General features: G+C 46.4%; 1 protein-coding gene and 1 long non-coding RNA gene across 2 annotated transcripts in view; both read left to right on the top strand.

Moving 5' to 3' along the window:
* NDUFA10 (NADH:ubiquinone oxidoreductase subunit A10) overlaps positions 1-18632 on the top strand; it is a 41451-nt gene extending 22819 nt beyond the window's left edge. The window contains exons 9-10 of the mRNA XM_084779235.1: positions 3838-3946; positions 18211-18632. Coding sequence (XP_084635361.1) covers positions 3838-3946; positions 18211-18279 — 178 coding nt within the window. The 3' untranslated portion in view covers positions 18280-18632. The remainder of the gene's footprint in view (positions 1-3837; positions 3947-18210) is intronic.
* Positions 3963-8254, top strand: LOC311596014. Its single transcript, XR_014778659.1, has 2 exons — positions 3963-6028; positions 7926-8254. It is a non-coding gene; the product is annotated as an uncharacterized lncRNA (long non-coding RNA).
* Positions 18633-20378: the final 1746 nt, after the last annotated feature.

Here is a 20378-nt window from a genome sequence, read left to right as displayed (position 1 = left end):
TCTAGATTTCACATGCTCCTGGACATGAAGTTCTGTATTTTCCAACATTTTCTAAGAATTTTCAGCTAGAGAAAACCAGACACCTCCCTACCACTCTGATATTTACCATGTACTTCACTTTTAGTTGAAATATTTTGTTACCACTTCAAAAAAATTAAACAGTAACAGGTACAGAATAGTTCTGTGTGTTACAGTAGAGTGTGTAGTCATCCACTGCTGGCATAGTCGTGGAAAGAGCTGTCAGTGTGCAGCTGAGGAGAGGGAGTGCTAGAAGGTGACGGGCTTTGGTACTGTGGGTGCATCTAACCGCTACACAGAGCAGGCTCACCACACACGGCAGCTGCGTGGCCTCTACTGCTTGCATGCTTGAATTGTTTTTAAATGTTTTCATATCTTTTGGCAGAGAAAACCAACTGGATATGAAAGCTAAGAAAAGCACTCTGAATCTTTACTGTGTCCAGTATGCCATTTACTAAACAAGTGCAAACCCACATGGGAGGACAGGCAGGCGGGGCTGCCCGAACAGCTGTTGCTTGGTGTGGGCTTTGGGTCACTGAACCATAAATTGTAGGAGTGGTGTCTTTGTGCCTGGACATCAGGCCATGCTTTTGCTGCCACTCACAACGCTCAGCCTGTCACAGCTCTCATTTCCCCATGGTTTCCTGTGGAAGCATGCCCATGGGCCCAGGCACCTTGCACTGCATTACTCTTAGGTGTTTCTCATCCTAGAGGGGTCTGGCTGTCTGCAGATCTGCATAGTGAGTCTGGACACTCCTTAGGTCCAGCCACCAGGAGCCAGGCACACTTACAGAACCTCCACTTGGAAATTTCAGGCAAGAAACATCCTTTGTTGCCTTTACAACTTAGGTGTGTCTCAGTACCTATAGAAAATGATGACTTTGCTTCTCAAGCCTGTAAGAAAAACTTTAGTGCGTTTTCCCCTTAAAGGGTTGACGCACACTTAGAACAGTTGCCTTGCCCTAGCTTCCCAAGTACAGGGCCTTCAAGCATTCACAGATCTCACGGCTTCATGACTGTGCCCAGACTTAATGCTGCTTTCTTTATAAATAAATAAATAAACAAATAAATAAAGGTTTGTCTTGTCAAGCATAATGGTTATGTTGAGACCAACTTGAAGTGAGCTGTAACAACTGTATAAACGTTCTGCCAACAGCAGAATGAAAGGCAAAGCAAGGGAAACACCTACAGTTGGTACTATTAGTACCCAAACTGAAACTGACCTTGGTAAGTGTGGCCCCATGTTTGTGCTACCTGGGAGGTCCATGTGGCACTGTCCCTGTGTCTTTATACACTTTACCTGTCTCCCCTGCTTTTATTAATGTTGCAAATTTTTAATGAGGGCATAGTGTGCATACCATGATGACCTACCATCTGCTGGTAGCTTTCTCCCTGCTATTGTGGGTGAGGCACACATTGGTTCCATTTTCCCATTGCCCAATTATTCATCCAGTGCCCACTGTCTGCAGGCACCAGGGCTTCACAAAACCCCCTCAGTTCTGGAGCTGTTTCAGTGGAGTGGATACACGGCCCCAGTGATCTTTGGGAAAGATGGCGCTTCTAAGACACCTGCTTGTGAACAGCATTTAATCTTAGGTTTTAGGGGGTGTTGTTGTTTTATAAAAATATTAGGGATGATAGGACAAAAAGTAGATTATTGAATCTACTCCTCAACTTAAGGTTTTAATTGTTACTTACAAATAAGGTTAATTTTAATTCATTGATACAGAATTTTGTATATTAATGTAAAGTAAGTTTAATTTTGATACATTGAAATAGAATTCAATTTTAAGATTATTCTTCACACATATTTCTACTCTAATATGAGGTATTTTACACATACAACTCAATTAAACATGGTTTGCTTCCAGTACTCGAGATAGTGCTATTGCAGGCTGTTTAAGATAATTAAGTAATACAAGTCAATTGTTAGTTGATCAACTCATGGTCATGTCAAGTACAGGAATATACATCCTAGGTTTAACAGATAGATATGATTCTATAGATAGATAGATAAGGTAAAATAGTTAAATAAGGTCTTCAAAAACCTCAGAGATCTACAGAATATGGCATTTAAAATGTTTTTATTATCTTAAGGATTCTTTGAAAATTAGACAGGTTAACTCCTGGCAATACCCAGCCTACCTCAAAAAAGATGATGAGCATCAAAGAACCTCCTTATGGAGATAGATGGCTTCAAATGTGGCAAACAAGCCACTGGACAAAAATGTCCTTTTATTTGCCACAGACAAAATTCTGCCAAAAAATGGGCACACTTGGATGCAGGCAAAGTTGATGGCCAGACTCTGCCAAGACTAGGTAAACAAGTCCTCAATAGTTCCTGCCTCACAAATATGCCTGTCAGATATACCAGGCCAGAAGGCTAAAGATGATGCTCCAACGTTAGAGTTTTGGGTGACTGTTCAGGCAGCAATCTGTCTCTGTCATTTTTTTCATTTCAGAAGATGCTAACCTGCACTTCCTGTTTACTCAGGTAATTAAATTTATTCCTTCTCAAGTCTCTGATGGGATTGAAGACCAAATAGTTAGTTTTAAAATTAAACTTAGTTGTTTAGAAGTTAAAGAGATACTTCTAGGTCTAGATAGATACTTTTAGGTTGATAGATGTAAGCTTTAATAGATACTGATTTAGGGTCAAAACTTTAGACTCACCAAGATAGAATAGATAATATTTCTTCAAGGTTGCCAAATACCTTTTGATTAGATATTATGTATGTAAGTCTTACCTATTGATTTTTTAAATAATTTTTATAATTGTTCTTACAGTATATAAAAAAAATAGCTTTTTATTTAGACAGAAAAGGGGAATTGTTGGAGGTTGGTCTGATGTATTTTGATGGTAATTACTGTTTGCTGTCTCTGCCTACCAATACCTTGCCTAGAGCCTAACCTATTTGACCAATAAAAGGCCATCACACCTGAGCAGGGCAAATGGGATAGGCGTGGCTAGGGTTCCAGGGCTAGGGGAGACAGAGACAATCTTGGGAGGAAGATTGGGAGAGAGGAGAGAAAGAAGGAAGGCCATCATGGGTTAGACAGATCTGGCCCAGATGAAAAACATGAGCAGGTATTTGGGATTATGAATCGGAGGTAGCTTGATAGAAATTATTAGAAGCAGATGGCATGGGATTGGGGCAGGTATTCCATGGGAACACTATGGGAAGTAGTTTAGAGTATTAATATCTGCCCTGCCCCAGGTTAAATAAGGCTGTTTAAAATATAACAAGTGTCTGTGGCTTGATTGATTGCTAGTGGGTTAGAAAATACTGCCATAATAATAATTATAGGCCTAATTATAAACATAATTAGGCCATACTGGTAAATTAACAGCAACATTGTTGTTTATTTTGTTTTTTGTTTTTGCTTTCAAGACAGGATTTCCCTGTGTATCCTTGGCTGTCCTAGACTCACTTTGTAGACCAGCCTGGCCTCAAACTCACATAGATCCTCCTGCCTCTGGTGCTGAGTGCTGAGATTACAAGCATGTGCCCCTGCACCCTGCTGGTTTGGGACCTTTTAAAGATTTATTTATGTTTATTTTTGTCTGCATGCATGTCTGTGTGAAGGTGACAGATCCCCTGGAACTGGAGTTACAGACGTTGTGAGCTGCCATGTGGGTGCTAGAAATTGAACCCAGATCCTATGGTAGAGCAGCCAGTGCTCTTAACTCCTGAGCCCTCTCTTCGGCCCCTATCTTAGAGTTTTTAAATGTGAATATGTGAGGAGTCAAATATAATATTTGCCTAATGGTAGTTAGTTTAATGGCTTGTTGTAATAAATGTTTGTCTTACTTTTCAGGGTTCAGGATAAGTTGAGCGTGCTGAATTACACGACAGTTCCTATCTACCTCCCAGAAGTCACTATTGGAGCTCACCAGGGTACCCGGATCTACAACAGCTTCAGAGAGGTGAGCCCTACCATGGGACAGAGTCTGGGGTGCTTGTGGCCACAAGGCCACCCCTGTGAAGAATGATCTGCTGCTGTCCCTCTCGTTTCTAGTCATAAAGCAGTGAGTCCTCAGATATGCTCCACATCTAGTGTCATTTGTAGGTGCGTTATCTTGGTGGGCATATGTCTTCCATTCTTTAGGTGGCATCTCCGGTTCGTCACAGCTACGTGTGATGTCACCTTACTCTTCACAGGATATCTCTAAGGCTTACATTGGTGAGGCCTTACAAATGTGAGGCTTCATTTCTATGGAATGTTCTCAAATGTTTCTTTTAAACAAGTTCTTTGAGTCTTTTTGAAAATAATTTTATTCACTGTAGAAATGTGGGAGCATGGCCATAAAGACTTCAGCATCACCAGCATACACATTGGCGCTGCTCTTGTTGTGAGAGGAATACAGCACTTGTGTGTCTCTTCCTGAGTGTGCTATGCAGATCAGTAAGTTCCTCACACCAAAGCCATGGTGGCTGCTTGCCTTGGTCCTGTCTAGACTGACATCATCCTACTCAGTGGGCTGCTCCCTGTGGCCACCAGGTCCACACACTCCTTGCCTCCCTCTGCCACGCAGAAGCAGCCTCCTTCAGGTTCAGCTTGCCCAGTGTCTGCTGCAGCAAGAGGGCCTCCAGCATTGCTGGGCCTGCGTCCCTCCGTTCTGTCAGCTTTTGCCTCCCTGATGGTGTGGGTGTGCTGCTGGCTAGGTGGTCAGTGCACTCCCATTTGTGCCTTTGATATTTTCACCTGTAGCTTATCCCCAGGTTTGCTCTGGTGCACGCTACCGCAGCACCGTAGGCTTTCTGCCCAGGATACCGCTTGCTATTCTCAGTATTTGGAATATCTATCCACTTACATTGGAAGACAGACTTCAGTGGATTGTCTCACAGTGGTTTTTGACCTTCAAAGATTTTTTTTTTTCTTTCTCTTTTATCTTACATTTTGGGGATTAAGGTTTTTTTCTGGATTCCATTTATTTCTCTCTGTGCTGACTGGTTATTATTCTGTTACTAGTTGATGACTGTAGTGAGTAACCTGGTAAATAAAGTGGTCATTTTTTATATATTTGAGTCTAATATCAGTAGTTTTCCAGTTGTAGGTAGTGTGAAGTCACAGACTGCGTGAGCCTCCTGCGGGCTGTGTGATTCTGTGTCTTAATTCCCACAAGACCTCACGGGGACTGTAGAGACAGTGTTGACTGAGACAGGGCCCCACCGCCTTGACACCCGCTCTGCCATGGCTCAGATCATTGTGTGGCTCTGCTTCTGCTTAGGATCATTCTTAGGAAGAAGTCTTTGTTGCAATAAATTAAAATGATCTTTATTTGATCCTCATTTACCTTTATTATAATATTTTTATGATTGTTTAGAGGAATACTTCAAACTTTTTAAAGGGGGCTGAAGAGATGATCCAGCAATTAAGAGCATGCCCTCCTGTTGTGTAGAACCTGGGTTCAGTTCTTAGCCTCCACAGGCAGCTCACACCTTCCTCATTTCTCCACTGGCACCAAGCATGCACATAGTACATAAACATACAAGTAGGCAAAACACTCAGACACAAAATAAAAATTACTAAATCTTAAAAGTGACAAGAGTAAAGCCAGGTGTGGTTGCCTATAGTTTTAGCATTTGTGGAACAGGCACAGGAGGATCAGGAATTCAAGGTGATCCTTAGCTATACAGTGAGTTGAAAGCCAGCATGAAAAAAAAGAAAAGTAAAAAGAACCTTTCCTGATCCAGTTGAGCTCACTGTAATGCCCTTTTATCATCACATACCATCAGACTCACCATTGTTCTTACTTGCTGTGGTCTCTGCACCTTATCTCCAGGGTGCATACTCACCATTACGGATACAGCTTCTTGGACCACGACCAGGCCTGCTGGATCACATCCCAGCATGGACGTTGAGTCTTCCAGGCCACTGTAACGACCATCAGGACTGGGGACATTCCACATTTGAACATGGCGTTCTTACGGACCCCACTGTTCTGGCAGTCTGTATGAGAGGATTTATATGCTGCTGCCAGCCACATACCAATTGATGGGTGTCGGTGAGGTTACATCTGATGGCTTTGTGTCCTTGCCTTTTGATTTCCTCAGTATTTAAGAACTTGATACTTCGAGACTTTTAGAGACTGCAGGTGCATGGTTGTTGAATATCCCCCAGTCTGGTTTTTTGGATATGGATTCGGCTATAGTTTGTTGTGGAGGGGATGTCCAGGAACTCATTTCAGCTTCCTAGGCAGTATGACTCGCATTGGCCCTGTCGTTGCTTACGTTTCCTTTGATCATTTGACTAAACATGATGTGCCTTCTCATTCATTCTTCAAAATCAGGAGTCATCGGGGGAATTTGAGACTGCAAGCGTGTGCTCCTCTGTCAGATTTTCATGCCAGAGTTCTGGCATCCGTTGGTTTTCTTAACTGCTTAGTTATCACTTTGATGGTTTCCTAGCTGGAGTTCTTTTTCTGTCATCCCCCTCCACATCTTCAGGATCTGCTGTAAGGAAACACTCTCCCCTGTATGAGAGTCATTTGTCTGTTTATCTGTGTATGTTGGGAGTCATGAGTTGATAGCAGTGTCAGGTTCCCATTACCTCTACAGGGCAGCATGGTGCCTGCCCAGCCCTTCTCCCTCTCAGCCCCTGATCCTGTGAGCAGCCCCATCTGCTCCCGTGCTGACCTATTCCCATTACCTTGGTGTGCTTCAAACCCTGCCTGTGGCTGTCACCCCAGGTTTAGGGTGTCCAAAGCCATATTCAGCCTTACAGAAAGCTTTAGGTCAAACTTGGAAGGGAGAAAGACCATCTTCGTTCTTGAGGAATAATTTGCATGGGCAGAGAATTTTGAATGCCCAGCTTGCTTTTCTTTCAGCCAATCCAAACTTCAGCATCTTAGGCTTCTGACTCTGTGTTCTAAAGAGCATCTTGCTGTTTCTTTTGAATGTTTCTTTCATGGGTCTGGTTTTTATCTGGTGTCTGATGTGCTCTTGAGCTTTGCCAAGGCTCTGGGTACTTGGGTCAGGCCATGTACCTTTTTCATCATGTGGGGTTTGTGAAGCCCTTTGTCCCTTTAGCTGGTCTCCACCGTCAGTACCAGTTCTCTGCTCTCCTCAGGCTCCCAGGGTGGTAGTGTCACACTGTGTGCTGGGGGCTCTGCTGTCCTCTTACGGCCATTTCTCAGTCTGCTTCAGCCTGCCCATGTTCTGCTGTCTTCCCAGCTCCTCTGACTGCTGTTTTATCATTGAGCTTTTAATTTTAATCGTTGCCTTTTGTTGTTGTTTCCAGAGTTTACACTTTAATTTCAGCTTTGCAAAATTATTTTGCCATACAGTTTTTTGAGCCTTACTGATAACTGTAGTGTCTGACTGCCTGGCTTACTACTGCTGTTTGATCATCTCTGCAGCCTGGCAGGTGCTCCCTGTGTTTTGTCTCGTCTTCGCTCACTGTGGCTGTTGTCATTTTTGTTAGTATTTTATTAAGACTGTAATGGTTGTTTTGGACTTTAAAGTGTCACTCACCCACAGGGAGCTCTTGTGGTCAACACTAAAGTGAAGGCAGAGCACCAGAACCCACTGGGCTGTGGGTCCCATAAGGTCTGGTGTGTTTCCAGCTTTTCTGCCTGAGTTTCCTTCTGTGTGCACTGCTGCTAGAAGCTCTGTTCAGGGCCTCACAGCTGCTGCTCATGAGAGGTGGGGAGAGCCAGGAGGCTGCTGTGCTGGCTGTAAGCCCACCTGTCCTTTGTACTAACACCCTTAAATGCAGCTCCTGCCTGCCTCATCCTGTGAGTGAGGCCTTGAGGTGTTATCGCTCTCTTTGGATGGGAGGACAGAGCTGGTCTGAGCCAGCTAGCCCTCCAAAAGCTAGATGTAGGCTGGTGGTTGTATGGTAACATGACACCATTATCACCGTTGTGTTTTATGGCTTTCTGTGTTCTGGTGTTTTGCTAGGTGGAGTCTTGTCAACTTGACACAAGCTTTGGGAAGAAGGAACCTCCATTGGAAAAAAAATGGCCTTATCAAATTGATCTTAGGGAAAGCCTGTGGGGCATTTTCTTGATTCTTGATTAATATGGAAGGGCCCAGCCACTGCGGTGGTAAAACACCTGGGCAGATGGCCCTGAATGGTATAAGAGAGCAGGCTGAGCAAGCCATAGGGGACAAGCCAATAAGCAGCATTTCTCCATTTTCTGTGTTTCCATTCCTACCTTGAGTTCCTGCCCTGACTTTCCTGGGCGATGGACTACAAACTGTAAAGTTAAATAAACTCTGTTTCTCAAGTTGCTTTTGGTCATGATGTTTAATCACAGCCATAGAGACCTAACTAAGAGAAGTACTGAATATCAAAAAGTTTATGGACTTGAGCATGTGGATTTAATTAAATGTTAGAAATGTTAAAGATTTTAAACAAATAATTAGGGAAACATTTTGCTTTTTAATTTCAAAGGTTTTAAAAATAATAAGTTTAGCTTTTCAGGAATGTGGGTTCCTTTCTCTGGGAGGCTGGGCTGAGAATCTGGTCACAGGGTTTTCTTCAGCCTTCTGGAGGCTAGCTGAAGAAGGCTCTGTCCTGAGAACCAGTCACGAAGAAGGCCTGGGCAGGGAGGGAGCACAGGGCAGCCATGCTTAGCCGGGGTTGAGACAATAGAAATCTGAGTCCCTTCCAGAGCGGGAAGGGAGCCTCTGGCTTGTGAAAGACCAGACCACACTTGATTAAAATAAAGTAAGTCAAGAGTCAAAGAACTAGATTTTAATTCACTAAGCTTAATGATTAAAAAAAAAAAAAAGACAAGGACAGAGCGCTGGGGGTCAGGGTGGGGGGATGAAGAGTGCACTCGCCAAACCTTCCAGCCTCTGGGTTTTCTAGCCAAGGGTACTTGAATATCAGGAGACAATCCCAGAGAGGTCTGCTCACCTATGTCCTCCACCTGCCGATAAGGGCCCACAAAAGAACAGCTGTGAGTCTGGTGGAGGTCTCCTGTACCCACTTTGGTTTCCATATCACCAACTTTCAGTTCATACTAGGCATGGACACTGGGTGCTAACTGAAGCTGTCATCCAGATCTCCTTAGCATTTCCCCTCTGTGCCAAGACCCCATAGCACAGACTGCCAGGTCTCTACAGGTGCCTCTCAGCAGTGACTTGCATACCCCCTGTTCTTAGTCACAGTTTAAGGGCTCTGCAGTGTGGTGTCAGGTGGGCATTGGTGAGGTGGTAGGTCAGGGTGAGTGGTCAGCGTTGCCATTGGTGACCTTAACCTTGACTTGCTGTGTCTTTCCTTTGAAGAGTTGCTCTGCTTCTTTCTTACAGAAGTACTGTGTGTTTCTCAGGTTTCCTCTTTGTTCCTCTAAGAACCGTGTGACCATTTAGAGGAATGTTGGTTTTATTTGTCTTTTAAAGAAACTAAGTTGCTTTTATTTTAAAATGATGGATTGAAATGAAGCATGGCAGTAAGTAAAATGGCTTTCTTCTCAGGGACAGAATTTTCTTTGCTATTAAAGACAGCAATAATTACCACCAAATTTCCTCTGGAAACTGCCTTGTGGGTGATTCAGAGAGGAATGCATGAGGCCCCTCCATCCTACCTAGCTATTGATAGCCTGGCAATCTGCGGCTTGCGGCCTTCACGAAGGTACTTCCATGGCAGCAGAACTGTCTTCCAGCCACTGTGCTCAAACCTCAGATATCTCTGGCTTAGTGATCTGCATCCACAGCATCGACAAGCCCTACTGCCATTGCTGTTTGGGAGCCAACACTGCCTCCTCCCACCTCCTGGGATGTGCAGGAGTGCCACCAGCCAGCTAGTGAGTCCAAGCGAGCACGTCACACTAGGGTGCCAAGGCACCTCATATCATGAGGAGCAAGGAGGCTGGTGAGAGGAGCAAACTGGCTGTGTATACAGGCAGTTCAGGAGCTGTGCACCTGGTGTGCTCTAGTGTGACCAAGGAGGGAAGCTCAGGATGCTGCTTTGATAACTGCACCGGAACTACAGTGAACCCTGAGAAAAAGCACCAGGAGAGGTAGGGACTGGTATTAAAGACCAGAATTTTTTGTGAATTGATAGGCAAGGCGTAAGTGCCAGTGGAAGTAGGAAGAGGAAACACAAAATACTGGGGCAGAGGACAAATGAGGACTAGGTGGCTCAGAGTCAGAGGTGGCTAGGCCATGCTTAGATTGTCACTGCTCATTTCAGAATACTTTCTATTAGTTGCTTTGTTGTTGATGCTGATGTTGGTTGGTTGGTTGTTTTTGTAGCTACAACTAGATACTTGACAAAACACCAAAGAAGAATTACTTACTTTTCTGAGGGCTTCAGGGGTGGCAGTTCATCTAGGCAAGGAATAGCAGCTAATATCATAGCAGTTACGGCACTGAGGAAGGAGCCAGAACAGATATCACCCCCAAGATTTGCCCACAGCAGCCACTTCTCCCAGCTTCCCCAGCTCCCACTTTTTACCATCTCCCCAGCATCTTGTCATACTACGTGTCCATCCAGGATCAGTCCACTCACAGATCAGAACCCTCGCTCTCTCATTGTCTCTGAAAACACAGGTACACTGTGCTTTATTGTCTTAAGTCATTCCCAGTTCAGAGTAACTTTCCCAAATCCACCATCTTTGACCTCTAAACATACATTATACTTTGGCCTCCCATCTGCACAACTTACCAGCACTTCTTTCATCACTGAATTCTGCATGACACCACACATCTGGCTGTGGAGAGCTGGAGGTTGTCTCTGTATGCCTGGCCTCTGCACACAGAGCAGTTTGTCCCAGCAAAGTCTTCGACACCAGCTAGCAGCCGCCTTCAGAAGGGCCCTGTCTGGTGGTGTGGGTCTCACTGATCTTAAAGGTGGTGTCTGTGGGCCATGGCTTGAACTGTCACCATCGGGTACGCACCTGAAGGTAGTAACTTCCAGGCTCTGGTGTAGCCAGTAGCTCAGCACCCACGTGGGGTCCCGTGAGTCCCTCCCTGATCCATGGTTGGCTGCTGACAGGCCTACTCTGGTACAGGCACAGTGTAGGAGATGACAGATCATGGCTGCTGTGAGACCATGTTTTCAGTGACAGTCATGCCCTGAAGATAGCATTTTGCAGCCCCTTTGCCTTTCTTTCCACTTTACATTCTTTGAGTCCCCTCTTCCATGGTGTTGTCTAACTAAACCTTAGAAGAGGCATATAAATGTCTGTTTTAGGGAGTACTCAGCCATCACTTATTCCTAGCACCTTGAGCAGCTGTGAGTCTCTGCATTCACTGTTATGACACAGTTTAGTGTCGTATCAGACAACAGTAGTAAGTGTCCCCTAAGACTTACAGTCTCCCAGCCATAGTTTGGGAGCAAAGTTTATATAATCAGCCATATATTACCTCGTATGGAGCAGACCTCAAATGTAACCCGAGTTGTTGGTTCCCCATAGTAGTAGTGCCAATATTGTACTTTTGGACAGATCTTGTCTCACAAGCTGGCTTTATAGTTTGTGGGTTCACAGCTGGGTGAGGCCACTGAAGCCTTTTCTCTCTCTTTAGTCTGAGAGCACCTTCCAGCACTGTGGAAGCTATCCAGCAGGGAAGGTGCAACTGGCCAAGGTCCAGCTTGATTTCTCTGTGTTTTGCAACCAACGTACATGGTGTCTTATCATTTATGAGGAAGAATGCTGAGAATCTATATTGTGGCCTCCATGGCCAATAGCTTATAAGGAGAGAATTTGCATTTGGCTTTTTTTTTTCAACCTGTGGAATAGTAGAAAATATCTGGCAACTGTACACCTGATAGAGGACTAATATTTAGATTGTGCAAAGAACAAGGAAGGAAGGAAGGAAGGAAGGAAGGAAGGAAGGAAGGAAGGAAGAAAAGAAAAGAACCGAAACTTCAAAAAAACAGTTTGATTTAAAAATGGGCTTTGGAACTGAATAGAGACTTCTCAAAATAAAAAATATTAATGGCTAATAAATACTTCAGAAAGTATTCAGCATAATTAAGCCACCAGGGAAATGCAAACTGACACACTTTGAAATTCCATCTTACACAGGTCAGAATGGCTATTATCCAGAAATCAAATGACAACAGATGCTGTTGAGGTTATGGGGAAAAAGAACTCTTATTCACTGTTGGTGGGAGTGTGGACTGGTAGGTACATCACTATGAAAATCAGTGTGAGGTTCCACAAAAAGCAACACGTGAACATACAGTATGACCCAGATATACCACCCTAGGCATAGACCCAAAAGACATTATACTCTACTATAGAGACACTGCCCCATCTATGTTTGTTGCTGCTCTTTTCACAATATTAAAGGAATATTTCACAAAATTCCAGGAAATGGAATCAGCCTGAATGTTTTGTCAGCAGATGAATGGCTTTTTAAAAATATGGTAGATACAAAATGGAATTGTACTCAGCTGTAGGGGGGAGTGAAATTTGCAGGTAACTGGATAGAACTAGAAAATAGAGATGACCCAGGACCAAAAAGACAAACAGCACATGTTGTCTCTCCTGCATGGATCCAGCTTAGACCCTTTAGGTCTGCGTGCTTTACTTGGAGCATATGCAGAAGCTGGGAACTAGAAAGGAGCCATCAGGGGACCCTTAGGTGAGAGTGTCTGGTAGAATGTAGGTGATAGTGCTGGGCATGGTTTGGGTTCAGCCAGGGTAGGGATGGGATGGGATGGGATGGGAGAGTTAACAAAAACATCCATCAGAACCTCCTATTTTGTAAGCCTATTGCCCTTTTAGGACATACTTCTGTCTTCCTGAACTGTCATGTTGGGTTCACGCCACACCTTTGTTTGGACCCAAGGTTTTGCCTGACTAACTTAACAGTTTTTATATACAGGTCCGATGGTGACAAATTCCACTGGCTGGCTCTTTTTAAAAAAAAAAAAATTATAATTTCAACTCAATCTGAGAGGTATTTCCAATTGATACAAGATTCTAGCTTGCCCATTCTTACTCACACTAGGGTTCTCCTGTGCTTTGTGCCTGCATTGTCTCTCATGGGAAGTCTAGTCACTCTTGTCTTTGGTCTTGGTGCCCCAGGACCCTTCTATCTCTGGCTACTTTCAGGATTTCTACAACCTCTTCACTCATACTTTCAGGGGCTTTGTTGTGATGTGCCTCTGTGTGCTGGTTTTGTTGGTATCTTGCAGGAGTTTGCTGAGTTTCTGGGTGTGGTGGCTGTACCTTTCAAAGCATTGGGAAAAGGTTCAGCCATTACCCTGAAGGGGGATCTATTTATGCAAGCACTAGATGGAAGTGCTCATGGGTCACTCGAACTGTCTTGGCTTTTTTTTTTTTCCCCTGCCTTATTTTGAGTTGATTCTGTTGTCTTCATGTTCACTACTCTTCTCTATGCTGTTAAGAAATGTGCTGTCGTTCCACTGTGTTCACTGGAAGTGTTGAAGCAGGGTATTGGGAGGGAGCAGGGAAGGGTAGACTGGAAGAGGCAGGGGAGCCTGTGCCATGCCTGGCACGCAGCAGGGGGGACAGATCCAGGAGACGTGATCCAGGCTAGAGAGAGTGCGTCTGGGAAGAGCTTATGGCCACAAAGCAGATTGTCACTACTCCTTTGCACCCATCCATTGACAGGGAGGGTACAGCCTGCCATGGGCAGGACAGTGAATCCCAAGAACAGGTCCTTCATGCAGCCCCACATAGCATATTTGCATGACCCCCGCACCCACCCAATAGAATTGTCCTTCAGGAATCTTATTTTTAAACTGGGAACTTCTGCCTGGTCCTCGCTGTTTTCCAGTCTCCCTTATTTCTGTCATCTGTCATTTTGTTCTCAGAACATACCGAGCACTTTACTAACAGATGCTCTAACATCGCTTCACTAATGCATCGTCTTCGTCATTTCTGAGTCAGCCTGATTTTTCCCTCTGGTTGAGGGTCATAGTTTCCACTTGCACGTGTCTGGGAATGTATCGCTGGCTGTGATACACTGTGAGTTTTATGGTGTGGAATGCTAGATTTTGTTCTATTCTGAGACAAGTGTTAGAAGTTTTCTGGCTGCGGTGCAGTTACAGCACATCAGCATTAAGCCTGCTAGCACTGAGTTCCTCGCGCTTTCCAGTGCCTTTCGCAAAGCCTGTTTGGGAGGATGGTCTGGCCTGCGATCTCTCATGTGTGTGAGGAGGGGCTGGTGGGAACCCATCTGACCCTCAGCCAACAGTGAGCAGCCGTGGGATTCATTCCGCTCACAGCTGCTGGAGGCTCGTGGTCTAACCTTGCAGGATGCTGCCCCTGTTTTGTGGACATTGTTTTCATCCAAAGACCAGTGGCCCTGTAGCACATTCCGGAGCTCTTTCTCTGCCTAGAATCTACATCACCACCTTCCACCCCATACACTGCCTGTTCAGAATCAGACAGGACATGGGACTCAGCTTTCCAGCTCTAAATGCTTGTGGTTGGAGGGGAGAGGCCAGGCACAGTAGCAAACCATGATGAGAGCTGCTGTTACTTGATGGCAGAGAGTCTGGTAGATGTTAAGTTGTCAGGCCCTAGTACTGGAATCCAGGGCCTGGAGACTGCTGTGTTACAGGCTGACCCGGAGGAGGGCTTTTTCCATGCTAGGCTGCTTTAAGACTGAAGTGTCCACTCAGACTGGCTGTGGCATGTAGAGAGGCACCTTTTACTATTCTCAGTACCCTGTTACTTTGTGTCACTTGAATCTAGAACTCAGTCGCGTCACTTGTTATACACAAGATGACACGTTGCTACTGCCTCTCAAGCTCCCAACTGGACCTCGGTGAAGCCATTATAGCCAGCTTGCACACGTGTGGGTTGGGTGGCCTTGTTTGCAAGGACAGCCAGTGAGGCGGGGCTGAAGGGAAGCAGTTTGCTGACCCTGGTGGGAGGTCCTAGCAGACTAGGAACAAGGTTAGATTTTCTAGGAACCAGGTTAGATTTTTAAGGAGAGGCAGTGCTGAGTCTGTTCCCATGCCTAAGCCTCAGCACAGTAATCCAGGCCAGCTCTTCCACACTGTCACACTAAACCCGTGGAGGGGGTGCTGTCTACACCTGCTCTTCAGACTGATTTGCTTCAGCAAGCAGTTCTGTTTCTAGTTTATCCTAAGCCCATATCAAGGGGAAGTACTGTAAGGAGGAGTGGGGGCTGGAAACAGCAGGGCCTGGCAGCTCAGGCCCACCCTCAGATGGGTGGGTACAGCGAGGTGTCTGTGTACTTGGGCTCAGGACCCAGTCCAGAGTTGGGAGACAAGTACAGATTCTTGCCGTGTGCTCGAGGCAGGTGACTTACTCTGTGTGAAAAGAGAAGTACCTGCACATCCCTCAACATTGCAGAGCTGCAGATGAGTATGCTGACCTTCTGTCCCCAGCTGCCAGCGCCCTCCCCAGAGGCGGCTGTGTCATGGCCTTCATCTGCAATCTCCCAAGATCTAATTGTTGGTTTAGAGCAGCATGGCCTCCAGCCTGCAGATGAGCACAGTTAGATACTGGGATCTTAGAGGTGCTTTTACATATTGTCTGTGCCTTCTCCCCAGAACCTAAAAGCAGAACCTGGATTTTATAGGCCAATTAATTGCCCCCAAGAACTCCAGAGAGTAGACTTGTGAAGCAATTGGTGTCATTCAGTGGCCTGGATCCCACATCCTGCAGGTTGCTCCAGGCACTGCTTGCCTCTGGACGATAATGGATGGATCCCAGGATCAAAGGTGCAAAGGTCCCAAGGGCCCGTTTTCTTGCTTGGGGATGGCTAGATCGCTTTAGAGTGAGGCCTGGGAGCTAGGCCAGGTTCCCAGTCTCACTGGAGGTCAGCACCAAGCAAGTAGCAGTGGTGGAGCAGACCCCAGGGGCTGCAAAGGCAGATCCACCATTGCTGCCTGACCACCGGGCGTCCAGCTGCAGTGCCCCCCACCCCCACCCCACGCAGATTAAATGGACTAGTGAGCACCCTCAGCAAGCCATCCAGCCTTTATTTATAAACCTTGGGGAGTGGGGAGAGGCTTTGAGGGCGAATGTGTCTGATTCACTAGGGCTAAAGGTGCCAGGATACTTTATCTACAAACAGTGGTACAGTAGCATATTTACAGTCAGTAACACAGGTGCCCAATCACAAGAAGGAGAAAACAATACTTAATTACCGTTTGCGAGAGGGATGACTTCTAGGTATGATTAAAGGTCATTTGCTGGAGGCTTGGATCTCCTCAGCATAAGGTACAGTACTTCCAGGATTCCCTGTGCATGAACAAGTTCCTTATCAGGAAAGGGTTGGGCCTGTAATTTTCTCTCAGGGCTATGTGAAGCTCTTTACAAGATCTGGGGTTACCAGATCAGGTGGAATGAGAACGCCACTGAAAGAAGGTAATCCACCAACACAGACGATGCAGAAGTGCCTGTCCCGGCAGTCAGACTTCAGCCTTATCCAGCAGAGGGCTGCAGTTGGTAGGCAGTGGTAATGTTCAGCAGGTTGATGGTGTTCAGCTAATTTTTACTTGCTCTGATTTAAAATTTTGGACAGTTGTGGTTGAAAATCTCAGGGCATGCTGGCCAACTGGCCACTGGTGTAATACAAACCTGCTCAGATCATCCTCTAAAGGATGTACATGTTGTTTGTCTTAGTTGTGTGGATGATTCAACAAGTGAGAAGATGCAACCTTCTCTTCAGCTGGATTGTTTCAAAGGCTGTTCTGCCAGGGTCTTCCCAGCAGCACCTTCTCTCTGCAAGAAAGCTTCTTGCTGCTGGCTCTGGGGAAAGAGGGTGAGAGGGGTGCTTCCGGCCTCAGCCTGCTGTCCTGCCCTTGTACTGATAGGCTGATAGTGTGGCTGTGTGGAGCATCTATCCTGCCCTTTGCCTGTGTGTAGTTCTTTTTGAGCTCAAAATAAAGCATTGCAAAAAAAAAAATTCAAGGTTTTCTTAGGTTCCTAAAATATTAATTCATTAATATTAGCTAAGATACCAAAAGAAGAGGTTCCTCAAATATTCTAAGTATCAGTGATCCAGTGGGGGCCATTCAGGCATCAGCTAATAGGTGTAGGAAAGTCATGAGCAAATCATTAACTTTTTTTCTTTTTTAAAAAACCTTTTACTGATCCTTTGTGAGTTTCACATCATGTACCCCAATCCCACACATCTCCCCGTTCCCTCACATTCATACTTTGACTTTTGCAACCTTCCCCCCAAAATAAAACACACAAGGAAACAAACAACAACAACAACAAAGCCTAGACAACATCTCATCGTGGAAGCAGTAGTATGTCACAGTGTCCACACAGCTTCACGGTCACGGGAGAGCTGGTCCCGACACTCAAGTGCTGTGAGGTGGCATGGGGGCGTGGGGGGGGGAGGTTGGTAGTTAATGCCTTGTTCCCCTTTCTGCTCACCACCATGGTAGTCAGGAGAGCTGGCCCTGGGGCCATGAGAATGGGAAGCTGGCCCTGCCCCCTCACTGGCTATAGCATTCGGGAGAATGGGCAGTACAGTGGAGCTGGCCCTGATGGCAAAGGCACTGGAGAGCCAGCCCCACAGGCTGCAGCTGGGGGAGTGAGCCCCAAATCTTAACTGGGGGCACAGTGGGGCTAGCTGTGAGTGAGAGCAGGCCCTGAGGGCTGACCCCACCTTCTGCTGACTGGTGGCATTCTGTGGTCTAGCCAGAGTTTGCCCTGGTGGTGTGGATTATTGAGAGTTGGTAGGCTGACCAGCTCAGCTACCACCCAGGCCCAGATCCAGGGCTCTGAATTGGCCCACCCCAACATCTGTATCATCTGCAATTTGTCAGGAGGCATGAAAGGCCCAGTCCTGCTGATCCAAAGCTGCAGAATCTCTATGACACAGGCCAACAACAGGCCATCCAGGAGGAGTCCTGGTGAAGATTCAGGATTGATGGTGTCACAGAGGCCAGAGAGCTCAGTAATGATTTCATCACTGATTCCCAAAGATAACCTAATGTCTCTCCATTCATAGGTCAAACAGGTAGGCAGGGCATGAGAACAAGACATGTCCCAGGCTCAGTCCCCTCTGTCAATTCTCACTGAGTGCTACCTGTTTCTTGTCCCTCCTGCCCATCACTTTATTGACATCAGGGAGAATGCCAGGGGTTTGTCTGCATCTGGATCTCTGTCCTGGACAGGACCTGTGGGCAAGGCTGCTTCCTACAGTGGATCCCTGTTCTCAGGTGCTTCCCTGGGTACTGGATAGGCAGACAGTAACTGGGCAGCTCCAGGGGTTGGGAAAGTAGTCTTTACTCTAAACATCTTTTAATGCCTTTCTCCCACAGCTGCCAGGCCGCAAGTATGCCCCTGGATTCAATGCCGAGGTGGGTGACAAGTGGATCTGGCTGAAGTGAATGGTCCCCTCTGCCTAGGTATGTCACAGCCATGAAGATGTCTGCTCTACCCAACTCTTATGAACTCCTGAGCTTTTAAAACAAGACAACAGAAAAAAAGCAAATGATCAAGAAGTTGCCAGAAGAAATGATCTAATAAAAGCAGTCTACCCTGTGCTTAGTCAGGGTGAAAGAATCAACTTCCACTGAAAAGGTTCTGGAACCTTCTAATTTTATTTTGCAATCACCTGGGGAAAAAGCAAAGCAAAGCTGGTCTGCTCTGAAAGACCAGCTCCCACTGGAAGCCCTGTGTCCCAGTGCTGTTTCCTGAGTCCTCTCAACTTCATGAAATAAAGCTGGCTCTGTAGCCCCTCCTCCTGTGTCTGCATGGCACACATGTGCCTGGTGGCGGTGCTCAGCCCTGTGGCCTCCACCCCCTCCCTGCAGTTAGGTCATTCACCTAGTGTTAAGCGTTGTTCTGAAACATTTGTTCTTTTAACTGTGCACACTAGAATAAAAAGGGAAAGAAGGGTCACCACAGGCCAGCAGGGTGCTGTCTTCTAGAGCAGGCGCACTTCATGGCCACCTCAGGGTCTCAAGCTGAGTACAGAATCTGGGTGCAGATGCAAGATCAGATGCTGTTACCAAAAATCAGGCCACCAGTCCCACATGAAAAATGCATTTTGCTGTTCAGCTGTATTGGAACATAGGGGAAGGAGTGCTTATTGCTTGTGTCGATCCACATGGCTCTTCAGGAGCTCCTTTAAGTTGTCAGTCTAAGCTGTGAGTTTGTACTGAGACCCCTGCTGTGGCTGCTCCGAGCACATGTGGTTTACGTGTAACTTAATTAAAATGTAATGGCATTTAACTCTCAGTTCCCAGTTAGCACTGGGCTCCATTCAGGTATGCACAGCACACAGGTGGTGTCAGCATTAGGCAGTACAGAAGAGAACACTTAGATCTTCCAGAAAAGTCTGTTCCGCCTACCTGCCTGCCTGCCCCGCCCCCTTCTTTTGAAATGGGCCGGCCCTGGAGTGTTGTGGTTCTAGTAGCATGTGACCCTTGAGAGGGTTGAAGGGAAAAGCATCTTTATCTTGGCTGCCCTACTGCCCGTAGCTAGCCAGAGCTGCTGCCACTGAAACCTGCACAGCAGCAGACACACAAGGTTCTCAGCAGTGGGTACTGGGCCACTTCCCAGGGACCTCAGCCACGTTGGCTAGCACAACAGCACAGCAAAGGCTCAGTCCCTCCGAGTCCACATGCTCAGCTTTCCCTGGTGGCTCTGCTCCCTGGGTGTAATGTGGTACTTGTCATTTGTGTCTGCCTGTTTCCTGAGTTTACCCTGTGTTAGGCAAAGGAAGATGAGGACCTTTGCCAGTCTCCTCCAGGGTGAAGAAGCTCTGCAGGGGAGACTGGTGGATGCTCCGGTCTGCTTTCACCAAAATGCTTACCACACTTTAAAACAGGTCAGGGCTGAAATAAAGCCATGCGCCATGCCAGGCGTGGTGGCTCACGCCTTTAATCCCAGCACTCGGGAGGCAGAGGCAGGCGGATCGCTGTGAGTTCGAGGCCAGCCTGGTCTACAAAAGTGAGTCCAGGACAGCCTAGGATACATAGAGAAACCCTGTCTTGAAAAAAACCAAAAAAAAAAAAAAAAAAAGCCATGCACCTCCTCGAGGATTGGGAACCAAACGCTGTCTCAGCACTAGTTCTATGTGTTTTCTGTTGAGGAAGCCCTCATGGACTTCACGCCCTCATGGTTTCCTCCATCTTCAGCAGAGCAGGGCTCGGCCTGATGGCAGCTGGCATGCTCCCCAGGCACCAGACCTCTGCCAACTGCAACCCACCACGCAGACATCGAGCCACAGCACATAGCCACTCACCAGGCAAAGCAGTGCAGTGGGGGCAGCGGGTAGCTAGGTGGCCAGTGCAGGATGAAGGGTGCTGGGGTAAGTGTGGGGTTATGCAATGCAGCAGGAATGAACGCCATGCTGCTCTTGCTCTCCTGGGTCCCTCTTCTAAAGCCTATCTGCTCCGATTGCTTGGGAACATCCTGTGTTCTGTTTACCAGAAAGGACTTCTGGATTGGCTGTAAGCAGTGTGCTGACGCCAAGGAGACA

Source organism: Acomys minous, assembly GCF_964271855.1.
Source record: "Acomys minous genome assembly, chromosome: 4".
NCBI lineage: Eukaryota > Metazoa > Chordata > Mammalia > Rodentia > Muridae > Acomys > Acomys minous.
The sequence above is the reverse complement of the archived record's forward strand: the minus strand, read 5'-3'. Positions and strand labels throughout refer to the sequence as shown.